General features: G+C 35.1%; 1 protein-coding gene across 1 annotated transcript in view; it reads right to left on the bottom strand.

Moving 5' to 3' along the window:
- blo (bloated) overlaps positions 1-24,057 on the bottom strand; it is a 70,216-nt gene that overhangs the window by 37,574 nt on the left and 8,585 nt on the right. Inside the window, exons 2-3 of the mRNA XM_090116407.1 lie at positions 3,190-3,260; positions 2,658-2,915 (exon numbers count right to left, since the gene is read on the bottom strand). Of these exons, the coding sequence (XP_089972533.1) occupies positions 2,658-2,847 (190 nt within the window). The 5' untranslated portion in view covers positions 2,848-2,915; positions 3,190-3,260. The remainder of the gene's footprint in view (positions 1-2,657; positions 2,916-3,189; positions 3,261-24,057) is intronic.

Raw genomic sequence — 24,057 nt, forward strand, 5'->3', positions numbered from 1 at the left:
CAAAGTTAAAAAAATCCAGTTACATTTTTTTAACAGACTCATCGATAGTGTCACGTCTGTGCTGTTAGTCTATGAAAAATGGCGCGAAACGCAGAACGCGTGGTGATTTTTCGCAAAATGATAACAATATTAGTAAAATGCATGACTTACTCATAATAAGGAAACTTACTGGTGAAAAGTCACTCCTCGGGCTTTGTTTGTATTATGGGAACTGTTAAAACAATATCTAAGCAAACACGAAGGCATTTTGAACAGAGCAATAACACGTGTTGACGCGGCAAGCGGGGGGCACAGTCCGACACAGACTAAAGAGACTTGTGATTCTTACCTCTAGCTCGTGTTAAAGAGAGTGTAGTAGCGATCGCCTCTCTAGTACGTAGTACATTCTATCTCGATGGTTTGAACGCGCTAATCTCGGGAACTACTGCCCCCCTAGTCAAGTGGCTTTCTGTTAGCGTAGCGTTCAATAGAATAGACTACGAATGTATGAGATTGACGTAAGCTGTAGATACGTTTATCTACAGCCTACACTTGACTAGGGGGGCTGGTCCGATTTGAAAAATTCTTTCGGTGTTACACAGCCCATTTATCGAGGAAGGCTATAGGCTATATCATCTCGCTGAGACGAACAGGAGTGCAGTACTGCGGGTAAAACCGCAGAGCACAGCTAGTATAAATGCAAAAGTTTATGAGGATTGGACGTTTGTTACTTTTTTACGGGAAAACCACTTAACAGATTTTGATAGAACATGACAGTGATGTAGCTTATGTACCAGAATGACACATAAAAATTAGAATTATAATAACACATAAAGGTTTGGAACTAAATAAACTATTAGTTATTCCAAGAAGTACTGACAAGTACGGGGAATGTTTTGCTTTCCTATGGGTTTATTTTTGGGGCTCTTAAAACGTAATTTATACATTAGAACTTCTCTATCATCTCCATTCTTTTATTTCTTCTTGTTTCTAAAGTCCTTTCTACTCTTTTCATTTGACCGCCTCCGCCGTTGACGCATGAGCGTAGAACCGAGGGGCCCTGGGTTCGATTCCCGGTGGAGACGAAGAAAAAAAATGTCTCGGTCTGGCAGGACACAGAAGGCTGATCACCTACTTGTCCCTAAAGAAAATCGATCAGTGAAACAGATGTATTTAATGCATCTGCCCCTTACCCCACCCATACCCGTGGCCCCGTCGTTGATGCGGCTTGACGGAACACAGTGGGGTTTTGGTCGGTAGGAATCCGACATAACCCACGGCCCCTTCCCCGGAGGCCGTGGGTATCTATGCAAGATTTCCCCACTTAAAAAAAAAAAAAAAAGGGGACACAGGACTTCACTTTTTCTACTCTTTTCTTTGCTTTCTGTTATGTACCAATTTGTTTCACTATGTTACGGCTATTTATCCTATTACACGGATCGAATGTTTATCGAAGCTGACAAAAACATGTGTATCTTTTTTGCATGTATTAATTGAATCGTGATCATTCTGACCCCGTTTTTTTTCACAATCAATAATTAAACGGATCTTAGCTTTACTAGATTTATTTGTTGATAATAGATACGGATGCATTCTTGGTAGTTAACTTATATGTATAAAAGGTGTATTAATCCCTACTAATATTATAAATGCGAAAGTAACTCTGCCTGTCTGTCTGTTACTCAATCACGCCTAAACTACTGAACCAATTTGCATGAAATTTGGTATGGAGATATTTTGATACCCGAGAAAGGACATAGGCTACCTTTTATTGCGAAATATGTACCACGGGCGAAGCCGGGGCGGACCTCTAGTAAAGAATAATGTTAAAGACCTGCCGCATTTTGCTACGATTTTTTCATTTACTTTAAAAGTTAGGTAACTATTTAAGTATGTTATGGAATTGAAAATATTAATAATCAAGAAAACTAATATTCATATCGACAACGTTTTGTCTTTTAATAATCGGTATCTAATGAAAGAAAAATGTAACATACCGGTATTTCTCAATAACGTTATTAATACCGATTTTCGATAAGAATGTATCATAATGCTCGCTATATATACAGTTTAGTTTTTATCATATGTTATTTATAATTATTATTACAAAAAATATACATATCTACAAGTTACAAGAACAAACGACACAGAAACACACACATGCAAACTTTACAGAAGGCTTGTAAATATTGATTAGCTTTGTCAATAGGGTAAATACTACAGAACAGTGATAGAAGGCCTTTCATTAGTAGAGACGAGGCTTTGTTAAACTGACAGCAATATATTGGATTTCAATTAACTTAAAATTGGCTTAAAATAGATTACAAATTTCTGTAAATATGAGCCATGACAGGAATTTTCCTTTGAGACTTTCTGTTTTTCCATATAAGGTTCAAATTAATTGATAATATAAACCCCCTCGGTGCTTCATTCTTTCACACAAATTTAAATTACTGTTAGCCAATACTTTCAAGGTTTATTTTTACCGTGAATTCGAATTAAATTCTACTCAAGCGATTTCAAAATTTAGTAACGTATGTATGCAAAAGTACTGTTACAAAGGTATGTATTATCTTACTAGATGAAATAAAAATGGCATAACTAGCTGTCTGCCTAACAAAGCCTGAATTAGTCGTATTAAAATATTAGCGACAGTCCCGATATTCTGAGGAACTCACCGAATCTTTTAACGTGTACGTCTCTATTAAATGACACTGTTCGTTTGCCCTCTTTAGGCTCCTTCGTTTCGGTACTGTTACCGGTTTTCGTTTCGGTATTCGCACCGGTATTGGTATCGGTATCTTTCTCGGTTTTTGCTACCTCATCGCCGTGTTGGGCGTCTGCCTTAGTACTAGTTTCATTGGTCATTGAGTACAGAGGTACCTATATTTGGTACCTCGGTGGCTATTTGTCTCGTAGCATCAGTATTTTTTTATCTGCAAAAGTGTTGTTCTAGTCGTTATTTAAGCTAATTGTTACGGTTTTATCTAAACTACAACACTATGGATTAGGTACTGTTTGCAAAAAAATCATACGTAAATGCTATTTGCTCTCAGTATAAGCTGAAAAATAGATGAAACCTCCCAAATTTTGTAGATGAAGAAAATAACAATACATTTTGTATTAAACAATTATAGTTTTTTCATTGTATTCCCAATTTTAATCAACGATGTAAGAAATGATAGAAATCAAAAAGGTATTTTAACTCACCTATGTATTTTAAGATGCGATAACATGACTATTGCTGTCTCCGTCATACACTAAGTATCTTGCATCATCACCTGAAACAAAACATATTTATACTTTAGAATATTAACAAATCATTATGAATTGTATTTTTTTATTGTAATTGAAATTTACCACACATTAGAGGGTAACTTGGATTAACACATAGGATAGGTTTTATCTCGGAAATCCCACGGGAACGGGTTTTTCTTTAAAAACGCGGGCGAAGTCGCGGGCAGAAGTTCATAATAACAATAGAGACACGCCATAGCAAACCACCTCTTTAAAATTGCAAAATATAACACAATATTACGTCAAATCCATAACCCCACTTTGTACAGTCGGATAAAATAAACAGCTGATTACAAACACGGTCCCAGTAATGTGGTCAATCGGTCAGACGTTACATCAATCTTGATGTAATAAGAAAATGCGTGTTTTAATGCAATCCGAGAAAAAAATAGCATTCCACTAGTTTTACTAACATCTACATATCTAGTTAAGACAGACTAAATATCTTTCTAAATAGATAGAATAGTATTTTAAAAACTCAAAACTTTTTTATTCGTGTAAATTTTTAACGGTCTTCTAACTTTAAACCAGGGATCTGTCACTACAATAGTTGTTGCTGTTAAGAAATAATTATCTACATAACATTATTATAAATATTCTATAAAATATGGTATAATAACATAATTAAATGTATTGAAATCTTTAAATACCGTCAAATAGTTTAACGAAATCCGCATTAAATTTATAAGTTTCTTTTCTTTATCGAATTAAACTATAATAGGACACAGAATCACGCTTCAATGGCTGAACTGATATCGAAACTTACTTTTTTGTCTAATTAAAAATTAAAATAGTTGGACGGAAAATCCGATATTAGGAAAACATCATTTTCAGTGATATAAAAACTCTAAGTGAAACTTATTATGTTATTTATTATCATTATTTATCAGCTAGCTGTGCCTCGTGGTATTACCCGCAGTGCTCCGCTCCTGTTGGTCTTAGCGTGGTGATATAGGTAGCCTTTCTCGACAAATCTTATCTTCTTATATATATAAAAATGAATCGCAAAATGTGTTGGTAAGCGCATAACTCAAGAACGGCTGAACCGATTTCGATAATTATTTTTTTATTTTTTAGAAAACGTAAATATGTACCACGGGCGAAGCCGGGGCGGACCGCTAGTGGGCTATAAATCTAACACCGAAAGAATTTTCCAAATCGGACCAGTAGTTCCTGTGATTAGCGCTTTCAAACAAACAAACTCTTCAGCTTTATTATTAAAGTACTATAGATTTTTTTGCATCAAATTGATGCGTTTGCGTGTAATTTCGACGCAAAACTAGGTACCTAATAATAGTTAAATAACTAACGCCTCCATTAAAATGATGTAATAAAAATTAAAATATCACCAAGGCTCAAAAATCATTACAAAAACGTGTGTAATAATGCGAAATACTTGAGTTTCCTTAAACGCTGCTTAGTAGGCAGATGTGGGAAGTGCCAAGGCGCCGACGGCCTTAAAGCTCTTCGCGTTACATGTTTGCCTGGTACTTCTGAATGAAATTTCTTATCAATAAATATATTATTTTATTTCTATATATTGAAGTGAAAATTCGTCATGGCAATGCCGTCACGTCATAGAGTAAGGCGACGATTCTGGTATATTTGGATCTTGAAAAAGAAGTTTCACTTCTGACACGTGTTCTCGGCGCACATGCTCTTTTATAAATAGGTTCGCGGTTGTTAGGCATTGTAATCCTGTTATACCAGCCTATCTGACAAAAATACTCAGTATTTCTAGGAAAATGATCGTCCAAAACTCAAGTAGACTCAAGTAGATAACTGTAGTAGTAAGTAGTAAATAATTGCTTTTAGGACCAGAATTTAATAGTAATTTCCTAGAAACACTTCGTAAGACTGGTATAACAGGATTAGTCCTCCGCCTTCAATGAACCTTTTGACTAGTAGACTTGCCTTTCTGACAAAAACGACTTGATTTTTTTCACTGTTACAAAAAGTGAAGGAAAACAACGAGGATGTTGAATATAAACAAAGACCTATCATGAACTTGTGCTATTGTATTTTAGATTATGACTGCAGTAAAAACAGCTGATATGAATTGAGTATAGATTGAGTGCCAATTTTTGCGAACACAAAACTTTTGCGGCAGCGGCAATGTATCCAAGGAAAAAATATTGAAGTAATTTAACGAATTCGTTATTAAAAGTAAATTTATTGATGACTTCACAACTTTACAACCAATGTCACAGATCGATGAATGAATTTTAAAAGAGAAACACGTTGTAGTTGACATTGCTAAACCCACGGAAAGACGAAAATGGCTGTGCAAGGTAAGTTATAGGCCTTCGGAAAAGGTCAAGTGAGGATTTTGCAGCCCTTTTCAATAATTTAAGATGTAAGTAAAATTGGTCCGTCTGTCTGATCTGTCTGGTAGCTTGAATTGTTTTTAATGGCAATAACGTGCTCTATAGTAGGGCAAGCGATGGTCAAATGCTTGCCTAACCCTAATTAAAAAAATAATAATACCAAATTTCGTGTTTTCGTTATTATTAACGACTACCTTTCCGCCTGCGGCTTCGCCCGCGTTTTCAAAGAAAAACCCGCATAGTTCTCGTTCCCGTGGGATTTCCGGGATAAAACCTAGCCTATGTTACTCGTGGATAATGTAGCTTTCGAATGGTGAAAGAATTTTTAAAATCGGTCCAGTAGTTTATGAGCCTATTCATTACAATCAAACAAACAAACAAACAAAGTTTTCCTCTTTATAATATTAGTGTAGATCACAACGCATGCGGCACGGACCACTGTAGTGCTGTAGTGGCCATAACATGAGCGACAAATAAATTATATTTTATTCGACCGATTGAGGAAAAGGACAGTAAAGTTTAACATTTAAAAAATAAAGAAAGGAAATCCTTCAGAGTAATAAATTTAACATAATGGAATAAATAACGCTATCTGAAAATATTTGGGACTTCAGAAAGTCACACTGATTTTAACGTTATATTTGTGGTTTAAAGTCAAACTAGCAATCTTTTAATTATTATCTTTAATCAAAATACGTCACAAGGAGAGCTGAATTTATGTTTTCATTACATATTCACGCTTATATCAGCTTCATCTGTATGTTTGTATGTAACCGACTCTTTTAAATTCGATTTCGTTTCGTTTTAGCGAAGTGGCTAAAACGAAACGAAATCTTAGCCGCAATAACCAGCTACTTATATGAATTTGCCAGTCAGTTCATTTCACGGCGTAAACTGACTGGGAATAAGAGCTCATAATTCGGTCCCTGTACACTTATCAAGGATTGGTGACAATGCAATAATTTGATGATAGAAATACATATATGTACCTATATGTATTTCTTTAAACTATATAACTAATTATTTGATATTGAACCTAGATCCATCTACCAATAAAAAAATATGTTAGTTTTATAACCGTGAACGTTATTATATTATCTACATAGAACGGTCAAGGCAAACATAATTGACCATTAACCTTATCAAACTATCTTATTCCTTCGGCTCTGTTCTTGGGAATATAGAATTTCTGAAGTCAAATTCTTGGAACAGAATGATCTAGGATTTATTTTTATTGAGTTATTTTTCGTTTCGCTTAGAATATTAATTTTATTTATTTTGTCTCATCTATTAATCTATAACTAATATTATAAAGCTGAAGAGTTTGTTTATTTGTTTAAACGCGCTAATCTCAGGAACTACTGGTCCAATATGAAAAATTCTTTGGCTGTTAGATAGCCCATTAATCGAGGAAAGCTATAGGCTACCTATACTATGTATACAGTATATCATCTCACTAAGACCAACATGTGAAACTGCGGGGCGCAGGCCGTAGCTTGTTAAAAATAAAGTCGTCTATCGAAGCTCATATTTCATAATTATTATCTATGCATCTACAAATAGTTTAATTTTTATTTACATTACATTTTAACTTACAATAAACGCCTTGACTGCTGACCCACATTCACTTTTAATTACTCAGCTATTAAAATAAAGTGGGACAAACAAACAAATCGATTTTAACTGTATATAATTGTTTTATTTACGAGGTTTAAGTAATATATTGCTTTATCTTATACAATTGCTGTTAAAAAAATGGTATGTATTGAAAAATAATATCTACCTGTTGAATCTACTAATATTATAAATGCGACAGTAACTCTGTCTGTCTGTTACTCAATCACGCCTAAACTACTGAACCAATTTTCATGAAATTTGGTATGGAGATATTTTGATACCCGAGAAAATACATAGGCTACTTTTTATCCCGGGAAAATGACGAAATCCCACGGGAACGGGAACTATGCGGGTTTTTCTTTGACTGCGTGGGCGAAGCCGCGGGCGGAAACCTAGTAGGTACATATTAAATATAAACTTCTTAGAATTCGATTTTAACAGATTAGCAACGTTGTTTTTTATCTTTTATGAATCAAACGACATTTAGCTGAGAGGGTTATGGGTTTTTCGATTCATTAACCTTCAGGGTTTATTGATAATCTAAATTGAACATCAAATCAATGTCAGATTTCATATTAATTACCTATTCAAAATTTTAAAGTATATTTATATGCAATATCTTCTCATAAATAGGCGCGATCGCGTATTGCTTATCTAGTCGAGAATTTATAAATCCTACTAATATTATAAATGCGAAAGTTTGTGAGGATGTGAGTGTGTGTGTGTATGTTTGTTACTCTTTCACGCAAATTCTACTGAACCGATTAAAATTAAATTTAGCACACATATAGAGGGTAAAGGTGGAGTAACACATAGGATAGTTTTTATCCCGGAAATCCCATGGGAACGGGAACTATGCGGGTTTTCCTTTGAAAACGCGGGCGAAGCCGCGGGCTGAAATCTAGTAGTACACTATAACATTGTTTTATTACAATAATTTAAGTGCAATGTATCAAAATATAATCGAGTTAATATATTATATCGAAATTGTAAAAGGGACAGTTTATGTAACTATGCAACCGGTCCACTGTGTCCTTTGCGACGCTTCCTGACTACAGCCAGTTGTGATCAAACTTTGGCACAGATATTTAGTAAATACATTGTTCACCATTCATTATATTAAATGGACGAAAAATACAACTAAAACATTGATTGAATACATTAATCTTCTTTTAGAAGCTTTCAAATCGTCATGAGCTAAAGAAGTTATTCTCGACAGATTAATGTGTTTTTATACCACAAGCGAAACCGAGCTAAGCGGCTAATATAAATTGAAAAAAGAGAATAAAGAAAATCTGTATTTTTATACTGATTGAGTTGTTCCAAAAGTTGACAACACCTGCCATTACAAAGTAGTGGAGCCTCAAGTGGAGCAGCTTTTAAAGGTTGCCATCGTAAATAATTTTTAGTGCTTTTGTTTAAGGACACATGCAAATAATGCATCAACATTCCTCTGTGAAGTTCCGTGTCCCCGTATGGGGTATGGAGATATCCCCATATGGGGCGCAGAGCCCGTGGTACTCATGTACCACGTAGTACCCGGGGAAAGTAGCCTAAATGCTAATCGAGATAATCTATCTAGGTATAATTTCACGCAGATCCGATTACCTATCAGTTTTGCGTTAAGAATACATTACAGTACATACATAATGTATTCATACATTCTTACAAAGTACATTCGCTTTTATCACATTATAAGGATATGTCATAAAATTAATCGACATCGCACGCATACGATGCGCACTCTGGCATCGGTTAATCAAAAAATAATAATAATCTTCTTCTTCTCTCATATAAAAATGGCTGTAATCTGGCTGGCTGTAATCCCTCTCTCCTAGACTTAATCATTGTTTCTTCCACTGACCATGTTTCAAAACACGGACAATGCTCCGCTGATGCCTTCTCCTTTCATGATCTTATCTTCCTTTCATACCTCCTACGTCCTCCTAAAAAGAAGCACAAGGTTCTGCTGCAGCGTAATTTTCGTGGGATGGATGTCGAGCGTCTACTTGAAGATGCCAGGAAAATAGATTGGTCTTCTGTGTTTTCATCGGACACAGCTGACTCCAAAGTTCAAGTGTTTAACTCAGCTATAATAAAGTTATTTGATATACATGCACCCATTAGATCTATCAAAATTAAACATGCTCCTGCTCCCTGGCTTACTGATGAACTGAAATCTATAGTTCATAAGAAAAACCTTGCCAAAGCCAGGTTCAAAAGTAACAACTCTGACATCAATCGAGAGAAGTACAAGAAGCTCCGCAATCGCTGCAATATGATGTGTAGAGATGCACAACGACGCTACATTCATAAATCTGTTGAGAACGGCAACACAGCAAATACCTGGAAATTTCTTAAATCTCTTGGGGTTGGTAAGTCATGTAATAATTCTGTTCCTCTTAGTACTAACATTAATCTTTTAAATAAACATTTCACTTCTTCCGTTGCTCCTTTAGATAGTAACACTAAACGTGATACTATTAACTTTCTTTCCTCTCTGCCAACTCCCAATTTTCCACCGTTCAATTTCGTACCATTCACTGACAGTGATATTAAGAAGAACATATTGTCCATTGCTTCGAATGCTATGGGCTGTGACAGTATTGGCCGGGCTATGATTTTACCTATCCTTGACATAGTCACTCCTATCATATCACACATCCTTAATTTCTCTATTTCATCCGCTAGTTTCCCTCAAGCATGGAAGGATGCTCATATTATCCCACTCCCTAAAAAGAACAATCCTTCCTGTTTTTCCGAATACCGCCCAATATCCATTCTCCCCTTCCTTTCTAAAATTCTCGAGAAAATGGTGCAGCAGCAGCTGTGGTCTTTTCTAACGAGAAACTCCCTCCTAGATCCTCTACAATCCGGTTTCCGAGCTGGACATAGCACGGTCACTGCTCTTGTCAAGGTTACAGATGATATTCGCCTAGCAATGGATAATAAGCAGCTAACAATTCTCACTCTTTTAGATTTTTCTAATGCTTTCAACACTGTTGATTTTGATATTTTGTTAGCTGTGCTTAGTTCTCTTAATATATCTCCTGCAGTGTTGGATTGGTTTCGTAGCTACTTGCAAGGACGTCGGCAGTGTATCCGTGTTGATAATACGTATTCCTCTTGGTGTGATGTTACTGCTGGCGTTCCGCAAGGCGGCGTGTTGTCACCCCTCCTTTTCAGTATTTTTATCAATTCCATAACTTCTAATATATCTTCTCTCTACCATCTATATGCAGACGATCTTCAGATTTATAGGCATTCTACTATAGACAGTCTAGAACAAGAAATAAGATGTGTAAATGAAGATCTTAGGACTATTGTAAGCTGGACTCATAAATATGGACTGAATATAAATCCAAATAAAACCCAAGCAATCGTAATAGGTAGCCCTTATTACATCTCCAGAGTTTCTGTTGCAGATCTACCTAAGATCTCGATTGAGGGGGTTCAAATAGCTTACAGTTCTACTGTAAAGAACCTTGGTATTACTCTCGACCAAACCCTGTCCTGGACAGAGCAAATTAATCTCGTTAGTCGTAAGATTTTTGGTGTTGCTGCAATGCTAAGACGTTTGCGCAATTTTTTGCCCATATCCACGAAAATTTTGCTCGCACAATCTTTGCTTCTTCCTATCCTCGACTATGCTGATGCAAGCTACTTAGACCTTACTGAGGAGCACTTAAACAAATTAGAACGCCTCCAAAATTTTGCGATAAGATTTATCTTTGGTCTTCGCAAGTTCGACCATATCTCAGACTTCCGCTCACAACTCAGATGGCTTCCTATCCGCCTTCGCCGGAATACGCATCTCCTGTCCCTCCTGTACTCAATCCTTTTCGATCCCAGAACTCCTTCCTACTTAAAAAAGAGATTTATATTTATGGGCTCGTCTCATGAATGTAATTTGCGCTCCTCTAACAATCTTACGCTTTGTATGCCTGCTCACATCTCCAAATTTTATGATTCATCTTTTACCGTGCAAGCCGTAAGATTGTGGAACTCCCTACCAACCGCAATAAAGCAAGCGCAAACTTTGAATAGTTTTAAAGCTGCAATTAAAAAATATTATCTGTCCTCATAATCATTCTGCATCTGTTCTGTTTTACCTATTTCTCTTCCTGAAATTTTTATATAATATCCTCTTCTGCACGTTTTTCTTTCTTTCGTTATATATGTAATTTTATAACTTACTCATATCTATTATATTTATTTGTATTCACTCCTTGTATATGCACTATCTACCTTTTTCAATCTTTTCATTTTCCTATATCCCAAGGTTGCCTGGAAGAAATCGCTTCAAAGCGATAAGGCCGCCAATTTGTACGGTGAAGATTCTTTTTGTATATTATTGTATTGTTTATCTGTGCATTGTACAATAAAGTGTTTTTTATTATTATCTTATATATAAAAATGAATCGCAAAATGTGTTGGTAAGCGCATAACTCGAGAACGGCTGAACCGATTTCGATAATTCTTTTTTTATTATATTCCTTGAAGTACGAGGATGGTTTTTATGTAGAGAAAACGTAAATATGTACCACGGGTGAAGCCGGGGCGGACCGCTAGTCTTATATATAAAAATGAATCGCAAAATGTGTTGGTAAGCGCATAACTCGAGAACGGCTGAACCGATTTCGATAATTCTTTTTTTATTATATTCCTTGAAGTACGAGGATGGTTCTTATGTAGAGAAAACGTAAACATGTACCACGGGCGAAGCCGGGGCGGACCGCTAGTAAAAAATAAAAAATACAAAGTCGCAAACGTTGCCGCCAAAATCTCGTAAGCATTTAAAAACCAGTTTTCATTGTACATATATTATAACAATGATTATAATCAAAACACTTCCACGCCGATTAACATCACACAAAGCCCAAAATACCGAAACGTTTGTAGTTTTAATAATTATGATCATAATTGTTTCTCGATTGTAAATATTTTTTACGGATATTAAAAAAACTAGTTCTGGAAAAAGCTCTCACCCGCGTTTTATTACCACACTCTTTTTTAAACTCACATTGTTGTTTTTTTTTATGGAAGAGCAGATGCAAAGGATCACGCCCGCGTTATCAAAGAAAAACCCGCATAGTTTGGGAACTATGCGGGTTTTATCCCGGATTTTATAGATGTATTTATTTATAGATAAAACCCATCCTATGTGTTAATCCAAGTTAACCTTTATATGTGTGCAAAATTTCTTTGTAATCGGTTCAGTAGTATTTGTGTGAAAGAGTAACAAATTACAAACATACACACACACAGATCCATCCTCACAAACTTTCGCATTTATAATATTATAACTTGACTTAAACACTAGTAAACACTAGTGTTACTGGTGCTTTGCGCATTTCCTAGTTCCTACGATTGTTCGGAAACACCATATTATAATTTATAGCTGCAGGTAGGTACGTCGTTCGCAAGCTTCACCGTTGGCGGAGGGTAAAGAAAAACTTGTAACTTCTGCGTGGAATGGAATCGCTGAAAGCTGCCTTCAATTTATGTCGCATCAGTTTGTGTAAATTACATGTCGTGACACATCGATCGATTTTTATTATAATTTAAGCATTTACCTCTCTATTGAACTTCCGCCTTTTTTCAATATCCATAACTTACAGTCCTGTTATTTATTATCTACATTGATGACGTCACGATCCAACATGGCGCTCAGAAGTAAAAGGCGCGACCTTGCCAAGTCACTTGCTCTAAATACTGTTTACACACAGCGTTATATTTGTCACTTGAAATGAATTATTTCGATGCTAAATTGATAATAGTTTAATACTGTTAAGCTGTAAATTTGATATCTTTTTAAATTAAATCTGTCTTATAACAAATGAACTTTAATTTTATATTTTTCTCTAGAGACGTTACGAAAACGCATTTCTTACGAGCTTTTACAAGCAGCTTTACCCGCCTTGTCAAAGAATTGAGTGACTTTTTTTGAAGAAATTCAAAATATATGCGTCCTAACTCAAGTTCCCATGGAGGTGCGAATTTTCAGAGTAGATAGTGAAAAGAAGCGTAGTTATAGCATGATATTATTACCGTGCTATAACTGCTCTAGCTTCCTATTTCCATGCACATAAAGCAATAATATGCGAGGTGCTTTTCCACCAATAATGTATGATTTTTTGAAGTGAAACTTCTTTCAGCGCGTTGAGGGTAAAATTTCTATATCGCATCATGACAATAACGTCTCACTCTCGTCATGGAGTAAGGCAACGATTCTGGTATACATATTTGATTTTGCCAAAGAAGTTTCACTTCTGACACTAGCAACCGAAATTATTTTTTTCCCACAGTTCGATTCGAACCCACACTGACGCAACAGTCAATAACCACTTCGCAAATTTGAATGTCGGAACAAGTTTTTGCATAATAACTATTAAATGTCAAAATCCTATCATCTGTACACAGAACGCTATAAGTAGCATCCGTTTTTTACGCAATAAAAAAAAACCATCTTTAGGGTGACAAATCAACATCGAGCTATGCTGCGCTGTACTGCGCTGTGCTGTGTTTGGTCAACTCGCTCGTCTAATATTTTAATGAGGATACAAACAAACCATGCTGTGCTGCGCTGTGTGAGGCTACGCTCAGCTTGTAGATGATAATCGCTCATTTACACAGCACAGCGCAGTACAGCGCAGCATAGCTCGATGTTGATTTGTCACCCTTATTATCGTATACTTTCAAAGTTCAAAAATATAAAAAACACTTCTAAACAATACCTAACAAAAATCATCACAGTACATTCACCCATCCACACATCGACCGCGCCCACCTGCGCTTAACCACACAATAGTTACTTGAGACGACCATTAAAGGAAACAACTAAGCGAGACCATTTATAGATGATACATTACTTACAAGGCCGTTGTATATACAGCTCCATATGTAGAATATTTATAAAGAACAGTGTAAAATATTGAAATGGATTGAGATTAAGAGCAAAAAAATAATAAAAACATTAATTAAATAACATCTACATGCCACAGTTAAAATATGTAAAATAGTAGGTAACTAAGTAAATTAAAACGAGCTGATTGTTTGCCAAAAGGTAAAAGATACCATAAACATTAGCAAATACCTATTTGGGCACGCCAACTTGCTAACCAACTTGTAAGTATAAAAATACATATATTATGTATAAAATATTTACCATGTAAAAAAAGTAAAGAAGGATGAAGAAATAAACAGGTACATTCTAGGGATCGCTCCATCTTAGGCCACATCTCAGCTTACCATCAGGCGAGATCGTGGCCAAGCGCTCCCCTATCGCAGCATAAAAAAAAGGTGGTGGAAAACCTTTCCTATACCTACGGTTTATTCTGAACAATTCTCTCCAATTACCATCCAAGAAATCTTAATATATATAAATCTCGTGTCACAATGTTTGTCCTCAATGGACTCCTAAACCACTTAACCGATTATAATAAAATTCGCACACCATGTGCAGTTCGATCCAACTTGAGAGATAGGATAGTTTAAACATGTAGGTACCACGGGCGAAGCCGGGGCGGACCACTAGTTACAATATAAAGAGTTTAAATCACCCTAGTATAACTACTAGTATCATGACTACGATACTACATTGACAGGTCATACACAGGTTGTGTCAAACTTGTCACAATGACCTTGCAGATGCGTCGTGACCCACGTCAGTTCAAGGTTAGCACACGCACGGACTCTGCCACTAGATAATCTAAAATTCTAGACACATAGACCGTTATCTTATGTACACATCGATGGTAACAAGCAATTTAGAAAATAACAACGAGCAAGATGACATAATATAATGTGGCGCCAAAATCGGCCATGTTTTTACTTTGACGTTTTGAATATCACTGTCAAATTAAGTTGTATCTCATGCTTGGAAGCGTGTGAAAAGAATTAGTAGGTATGAACAAAAATATAACTTCCTTCTAGCACAAAATTAAAAAAAAAAACTTATGGGCCACTAAAAGAATTGTTCAATACATTCACTAGCTGTCACTCATCGTATACATTGACTAATCTTGATAGTTTTGCATGGTTTATCAACTATCAAGCCATTATAAACAAAAAGATTGTATAGATAGAATTATATTTACATACAATACGCTTACATTCGCAATATAGTTAAATTTTATTGGCTGAGGTCCAAATATTATACATAATATGCCAAGCTTTGGAAACTGTTGGCAAATATTTAAGATTGTACTTTGAAATATGCTTATTGTTGATTTGAAAAGCGATAGTGTATTTGAATTGTGTGGAATGAAGTAAAATATTATATAAATATAAGTTTTTACTGCTCGTTCAATTTTAATGATCAAGTATACCTAGTCATCTATACTAATCTATACTAATATTATAAAGAGGAAAAGTTTGTAAGTATGTATGTAAGTATGTATGTATGTATGTATGGTTTTCACGCATAAACTACTGGACCGATTTCAAAAATTCTTTCACCATTAGAAAGCTGCATCTTTACTGAGCAACATAGGCTATATTGCATTTTCAAAAAAATTAGAGATCCTTACCAAAAATGCAATAATGTAACCCAAGGTGTAAAAAAATCCTCTGTCATCGCGTGCGCTGCGGAATCTATTGAAGATAGAACAAAAAAATGTTCTACGATATTATAGAATGAATCAATATCTACAAGAAAGTCCGCGATACCATATGTCCATCTTCAGTAGTTAAGTTACTACAACAACTTTTTTACGTTTTCAAAGTAAATAGAAGTGCCGACAGTAATCAAACCATGTTATCCATACACATATATTAATCCTTATCCCATTAAATGATGTTTTGCTATAGACTGTTTCAATAACAGCAAAATACTTTTTAAATGAAAAGAATTGGATATTCCATTCAAAAGATATAACGAATTTTTTAAAGTGTCAATCTACAGAAAATAGTAGGTATACTGTTCGAGCAGGCCGTAGTGCGGGGGTCACGGAGGAATTCTACCAATATGCGTCTTGACGGAACACAGTGGGGTTTTGGTCGGTAGGAATCCGACATAACCCACGGCCCCTCCCCCGGAGGCCGAGGGTATCTATGAAAGATTTCCCCACTAAAACAAAAAAAAGGCCGTAGTGCGGGACGGGGTAAAGGTGATTTTCATGTGATTAAAAATTAAACCTATAGTCCGACCTATAGTAGACTTTTCACTGTAACGATATCGCTATCTATGCGGGTGAAACCGCAGGGCATTGCTAGTAAAATATAATTGAAGTACAGAATTTAGAAGCTAGAAGCAAACTAAATTTTCCTAACGACAAAAATACATAAAATAATTTTCTTTATGTAAAATTCAATCATTTTATTTTACTTCATTACATTTTATAATTATAAAATGCCACACCTAAGATTAAATTTCTTTCTCATGTCCCTTTCTGGGGTATGGAAGAAAATGTAAATGCAACGGATTGTCAATGTTTGTGAATTTGTGGCTTTGTTAGGCTCTGGATCTACTGCCGTATTTCGTATTTTTTATCCCCGATCAACCCGGACGAAGTCGGAACGAGAAGCTAGTTGCTACAATAGAAACAATGAGGTATTCAACCTTTTGTATTGTGCAAATCGGAATGAAAAATTTATTAACCTACACCACAGAATAATAATTAGTACTTAGCTAGCCTACACCGAGATTTTTACCCAGGACTGCTCATCTGAAACTCTAAGTATAGCCACTGCTTCAAGACAAATCATAAATTATTATGTAACAATAAAAAGAACAATATAAACTTTAGTCAGTTATAAAATTAAATTTATTCTTAGAAAAATATGAAAACGTGTTCAAGCAATAAAGTTATATCTTTATGCAACAGTATTAGGTATTTATTTAATGCGCAGTAGGTTTTTCTCAATTTGCATTTAAACAGATTTACATTGTCTTCATTTTATGCTGATTGTCAATGGTTAACTCTAGTCTATGGTCGTAATAGTAAAATAAACAATTTATCAGCGTAAACAATAGGTATAATATTTAATTAATATAAACTGCGGTTTGCAATTTTAAAATAAATCTTTCTTTTTTTAACATAGGTATAAGGCATAGAGATCTAGAGAGATGCCAATCGCTTGCGCTGAGTACGAAACCGTGTCTCATAAAAAAATTACGCACACAACTGCAGTAAACAAAATCAAAACAATACTTCGCGTTGTGTGCGTGTCATCACACAAAAATATGAGAGCGACTATTCGTTCGCACACTAGATTGTAAGTGACGTACGTATACAGCACCGCTACAGCTTGTTCTTTTTTTGGGCATATTGCTGCGACACCGGCCCCGCCCCCTAACCATATCTCCCTTTAGTTTCTGTGATCTGTGGTATAAGGTATTACAAATAGCCTAGTTCTTCCTCATTCGTGTCGGTTTCTAGATTAGATTCTATTAAGATTTAAAAAAGTCGATGTCATCGGCAATTAATTACTCCCGTCAGGCGTCAAGCGAAGGTATCAAGCACGTAAACTATCGTCAAAGTATTCGAGAGCATTTGGATGGTTTGAAAAGCGCCCCTATCGTGCGTTTATGGAACAACATTTTTATTCGATAAGACGTCATGTTCTAGAATCTAGATGACGATACGTATTTTACGATAGTTTTCGTGCTTGTTCTTCTGTCTGTAAATAATAGACATATAAACAAATACTAATAGTCTAAATAGCACACAGGCTATTTCAAGCTAAATTTAAACTAAAATAACTTCAAATAACTCATCATTATGTTGTTTTACATCACAATACACTTCGTGTTGACATTTCGGCCAAGGAGACACCACAAAAGAGAGTCCGCGTCACGTTTAACATCAAGATGGACTATATTTCAAAAGTAAATGCTTTCATAATTAACCGTGTAAGCTGTGTGGTCAGTTATAAGGATTTGATAAATGGTTCTTGGAGTATGCAACTAGGTACCTACAGGTATGCACTATGAACTAGCTCCAAAACTATGTACCTAGTAGGTATGTATTTAAGAGGGCGTATAAAGCCAGATAATTCTACGATTAAGCCTCGCCCATTACGCGCCATGCCGCGCGCCCTCACAATACCCTCATACACCCGGCTCATCCAACGTACGTAAAGTTCATCGCACGCTAAATTATACACAATATTCTTCGCTCGTTCAACGCGTATTTTCGGTAGTTAGTAGGTATGTTGTCTAAAATAATTGTATAAAACAGTGAAGTTGAAATCATCACAAATTATGTAATATGTCTTTTTATTATTATTTGTTTATAATTATTAATGATAATCTATACATATTATAAAACAATAAAAAAAACTGTCTGTATGTAATATATAAAAAAAAAAACAATATTAGGGAAACAGTATAGAGCACGAATCCGTAAAAAAAGTCTGTCGAAATAGCGAGTATAGATACTACACTGGTCATCAAAAAAATCGACCCACCTGCATTTTTACGGAAAATTGCGGTTTTCTTACAATCTAAAGAAAAAATTTGTTTGGAAACTGAACTGATTAATTAAACATGCATATTTACACGAATATAAACATATAAAATCATTAACATCATAAAAAAAATTGTCAATTTCGAATAAAGATCAAAATCCTCAAGTTTCAGCTTTTTCTTTATTTAATTTCAAATGCAGTTTATTTTGTAATCATGAAACTTATGATCATGTTTCCTTCGAATTTATACTCAGTACTTTCTCTTCTTTCTGGAATGATAGCCTGCGTCCACCATTTTGAAGAAATAATCAAGATTTTGATGGTCTCTTGAGGAATTCGTTATCATTCTTCCCTCATGGCGGTTTTCAGGTCTCCTATTGTTGTAGGGGCTGAATTACGAGCTCTAAGCTTTATTTTTTAATTGTCCCACATGTGCTCTGTAGGTTTCAAATCGAGACTTTTTGCTAACCAGAGTGTAACTCTAATGCGGACCTCTTTTAAATACTGGATCACGATTCGCTCTACGTGTTTCCGAGCATTATCATGCATAGACTCAAAGTTTTTGCAGATACAGCCAGCATATTACACCATATGATAGTCGAAAACCTCGGTAATGTATTGAACAGCATTTAATGAGCATCTTTTTATCGTCAAGCTCTGTGCGTCTTGTCAAAGAAATGCCACTCTAGAACTTTACACAGCCTCCATCATAATCGACCGTTTCTCTTACCTAGCACTGAACAAATCGTCCATCTGGTCATTGCATGACATAAAGACGTCTATCAGCACCATATAAAGTCATTCGCATCTTGTCACTCAAAAGTACTGACTCCCATTGGCCTATAGTCCAGTTTACGTGATTTCGAGTCAATTGAAGTCAGGTTTGTCGATGAGCTGTGGCTGATTGTGGCCCTGTTTCTGGCTTGTGTGGTCTTAGGTTCTACTCCTAAAGTCTTCTTCTAGCAGTTCTGTCATTTATACCCACCTCCTTATCTTCACGCAGGCGTCACTAGAGATCTACACCAGACAGATGTCGATTTTGTAGAGTTGATTACATTATCTAGGGGTCGTCCCTTTGAGTTGCCGCCCTATTTCTTGCAGATCAATATTTTCATTGATACTGCCCAGTCTCTAGAAACCTTTGGTAAACTCATCGAACTGCAAAACAGCTCAGATTTTACTTTTTAGCCACGGCAATTTGACATAACCCCTGTTTTAGTAGAGCCACAGTTTGGTCCCCCTCAGCTACAGTAGTATCCATTATTTTGAGACAAAATTTATCAAAACTACAGCATCAATTATTAAACTTAACGTTATAAACAAGAGATCCCGAAAAAAGTCATTTTTGAACTGGGAACACGGGCATAATTTGTCTCGCCGTAAACCGTCAAATCAACACTGTACAGTATTTCTGTATAAAAATTTGTTAAGAATCATTAAGTGCAGTAAAATTTACGACAAACATAATGATTAGCATGTTATCAGACCCTTACAACAAAATACAACAATATAAGACGACTTATTTGTGAAATAATCGATAAATAGCAAACATAGTGTAGGTGGGTCGATTTTTTTGATGACCAGTGTATTTTTAAATAAACATACGCAGTCGACGACACACATTCCTCCAGAACTTTATTTTGATTAATTTGGTTATAGTCCATTGAATGAGTCCCTCCAAGGGGGGTCTAGAGTGCGTGAGTTAGTAACGTAAGATGTTTCTTCGGAAACATGTCAAGAGTCCCTAGGTAATAAACATACTAAAACCCCGGGCCACTGGGAGGAGCCCCGGAGTGGGGGGAGGGCGGAAATGGGTCCATTTTTTCATTTTTCGCTTAAATCTCAAAAACGGTACATGTTAGAGAAAAACTTTCAAGGAGAAATTGAAAGGCCATAAAATTATCTACAAGTTGTACCTGAATCATTTTTTCCTATATCCTACCGATTCTGAGTTATACGCAGTAAAACATGATTTTGGCTCAAACAATTTCAACATCAATCGATCAAAAAATATTTCTTTCTTCCAAAAAACTCAAATGTGCAACTTGTGACCAGTACTGATAGATTGCTCTTAATTAGGTCTATAATTGGTAAAATAAACACATTCCTCCATGGAAGCCTTTAGGAGGAATCGATTGTCAAAATATTATATTAGGGCACTGGTTTGAGTTACTGAACTTGATCTTTTTATTTTTTTCTTCCAAAAAACTCAATAGTGCAACTTGTGACCGGTACAGATAGATTGCTCATAATTAGGTCTATCATTGCTAAAAATACCAGATTCCACCACGGAGGCGTTTACGGGGAATTGAATTTTATCAGGGTAGTTACGATACATGAACTTTTTATTTTTTTTCTTCCAAAAAGCTCAAAAGTGCAACTTGTGACCGGTACAGATAGATTGCTCATAATTAGGTCTATCATTGATAAAAATACCAGATTCCACCATGGAGGCGTTTACGGGAATTGAATTTTATTAGGGTAGTTAGTTAAAAAGTTCATGTATCGTAACTACCCTAATAAAATTCAATACCTCCTAAAGGCCTCCATGGTGGAATCTGGTATTTTTATCAATGATAGACCCAATTATGAGCAATCTATCTGTACCGGTCACAAGTTGCACTTATGAGTTTTTTGGAAGAAAAAAATAAAAAGATCAAGTTCAGTAACTCAAACTGCCCTAATATAATATTTTGACAATCGATTCCTCCTAAAGGCTTCCATGGAGGAATGTGTTTATTTTACCAATTATAGACCGAATTAAGAGCAATCTATCAGTACCGGTCACAAGTTACACTTTTGAGTTTTTTGGAAGAAAGAAATATTTTTTGATCGATTGATGTGGAAATTGTTTGAGCCAAAATCATGTTTTACTGCGTATAACTCAGAAACGGTAGGATATAGGAAAAAATGATTCAGGTACAACTTGTAGATAATTTTATGGCCTTTCAACTTTTCCTTGAAAGTTTTTCTCTAACATGTACCGTTTTTGAGATTTAAGCGAAAAATGAAAAAATGGACCCATTTTCCCCCTCCCCCCACTCCGGGGCTCCTCCTAGTGGCCCGGGGTTTTAGTATGTTTATTACCTAGGGACTCTTGACATGTTTCCGAAGAAACATCTTACGTTACTTAAACTCACGCACTCTAGAACTTTTTATTCAATGGACTATTAGATTGTACGACATTTTTCGACTCAGCAATTATTCTAAAAATAAAAATAAAAATTATCCTTTATAAAATATTACAAAGTTCTTCGAAATTTACGTATTATTTTATCGAGAGCTGGTAACTTTAGCAGGTACCTTTCTGGAGTATTTTTTTCTGCGTGGCAATAGTCAGTAGACACAGGTTGAGAGTGAGGGTCCACATTAGTATTCCACACTAGCGGTCCGCCCCGGCTTCGCCCGTGGTACATGTTTACGTTTTCTCTACATAAAAACCATCCTCGTACTTCAAGGAATATAATAAAAAAAGAATTATCGAAATCGGTTCAGCCGTTCTCGAGTTATGCGCTTACCAACACATTTTGCGATTCATTTTTATATATAAGATTAGTAGTCAACATTAGTACCATTTTCCAAATTTAAAATTGTTCTGTGAAATTAGTAAATTACTTTCAAACAGGGTCAATTTGATTGATTGCATTTGCAAGGCGACCGTAGGAATTAGGTACCTACATAACTAAGTATAAAAAGTGTCTTTGTAAATTGTAGGTACCCACTATGAATGTAGGTATCTATAAATATCGTCGCATGAATACTCAACTCGCGGAAACGAATTTACAGAATTTACACAAATAATAATATCCAAACTCGCCTGGATAAACTTTCTCAAATGAATCTATAGTTTAGGTGGTCTGTTGCGGTTCTGCATCAGGTGTTTCAGTTTTCAAAATAAATTATTATTTTATATTTCCCGGATAATATAATAGTACCTACACAACAAAATAACTTTCATTCAAATCCGTCCAGTAGTTCCGGAGATTAGCGTGTACAAACAAACAGACAAACACAGACAGTTTTTTTTATTTACGGGATAAAACTCATCCTATGACCTTTCTCAGGTCTCAAGCTATATCTGCACCAAAATTAGAGCCCAGACATACATACAGACAGACATACAAAAATTCTAAAAACTATATTTATGTATAGATATGTACTACATATTACTATGTAATACAGATTATGAATATATTATATATATACATATACATATGTATATTATAAAAAAATACCTATTCAATGTAAGTACAGTTTTGACTTTCGTACGAATTTGTTATACCTATGTATAGATGTTATGTATGATTATCTAATACAGATTGTAAATATAATATATTATATGTACTATTCACAACCGGTTTACATATTATTTATATTATTATTTACTGGAGCGAACATAGGATCTGCCTATAGTAATAATAATAATATAAATCTTTCTTGACTTGATTGATTGCACCGCGACTGTAAGAATTAGGTACCTACCACTATGAATTTTATTTACCTATCTATAGTTGCTGCTGCTATCGCGTCAATACCACATTCAATACTCAGCCCGCGGAAATTATTTTACAGAAACTAAACTTTCTCAAATAGGTAAATCAAGACTTATCTTTTTATATTATAATTATTATTTACTAGCGGTCCGCCCCGGCTTCGCCCGTGGTACATATGTACATATTTTCTCTACATAAAAACCAGCCTCGTACTTCAAGGAATATAATAAAAAAAGAATTATCGAAATCGGTTCAGCCGTTCTCGAGTTATGCGCTTACCAACACATTTTGCGATTCATTTTTATATATAAGATTAATATTATAACAATACTATTATATTATACATTATATACATTATTACCTTCGACATTTAGTTATCTTTTCAATTTGAATCTTCTTTAGTTCTCGTTTCTTAAGTCTTTTCATTTTGTTGTTTACCATTTTCAACAAATCAATATTCGGCGTAATTATAAAACACGGCGCAGCAATTTTAGCGTGGTCTACTCGTCTCAACGGAGCGATAGCGTCTGATGTATGAAATAGAATTATGTTTTTAGCTCCCGGAACGTGCGATGGAAGATGATTTCTTGCGTAATTAAAAATATAGTAAGCGCCAAAAGTGTTTTATCGTGATTAAACCAAAACTAAAAGTAATTACACAAAATGCTCTGACAAATATCTTGCAAATGTTTTAATATAATTGTTTATGAAAAAAAAATCATAATAAATATTACCATGTCCAGTAAAAAACGTAAAAGTGTGAAATTTAGAGGTAACTTCGTGAATTTTTTCTATCGAGTCAATTTCAATATTTTATGTTTTTGATCTGACAATATAATCGAAAATATCATCAAGTTTTACATATATTTTATTTTTTATATTTGGTCTTGAATAGGTACTACACGTATCAACTAAAAGTTGATTGGTGATTT

This window comes from Colias eurytheme, chromosome 25, assembly GCF_061535395.1.
Source record: "Colias eurytheme isolate Ceu_HAF_F1 chromosome 25, ilColEury1 Martin Lab GWU primary, whole genome shotgun sequence".
NCBI classification, from domain to species: Eukaryota; Metazoa; Arthropoda; class Insecta; order Lepidoptera; family Pieridae; genus Colias; species Colias eurytheme.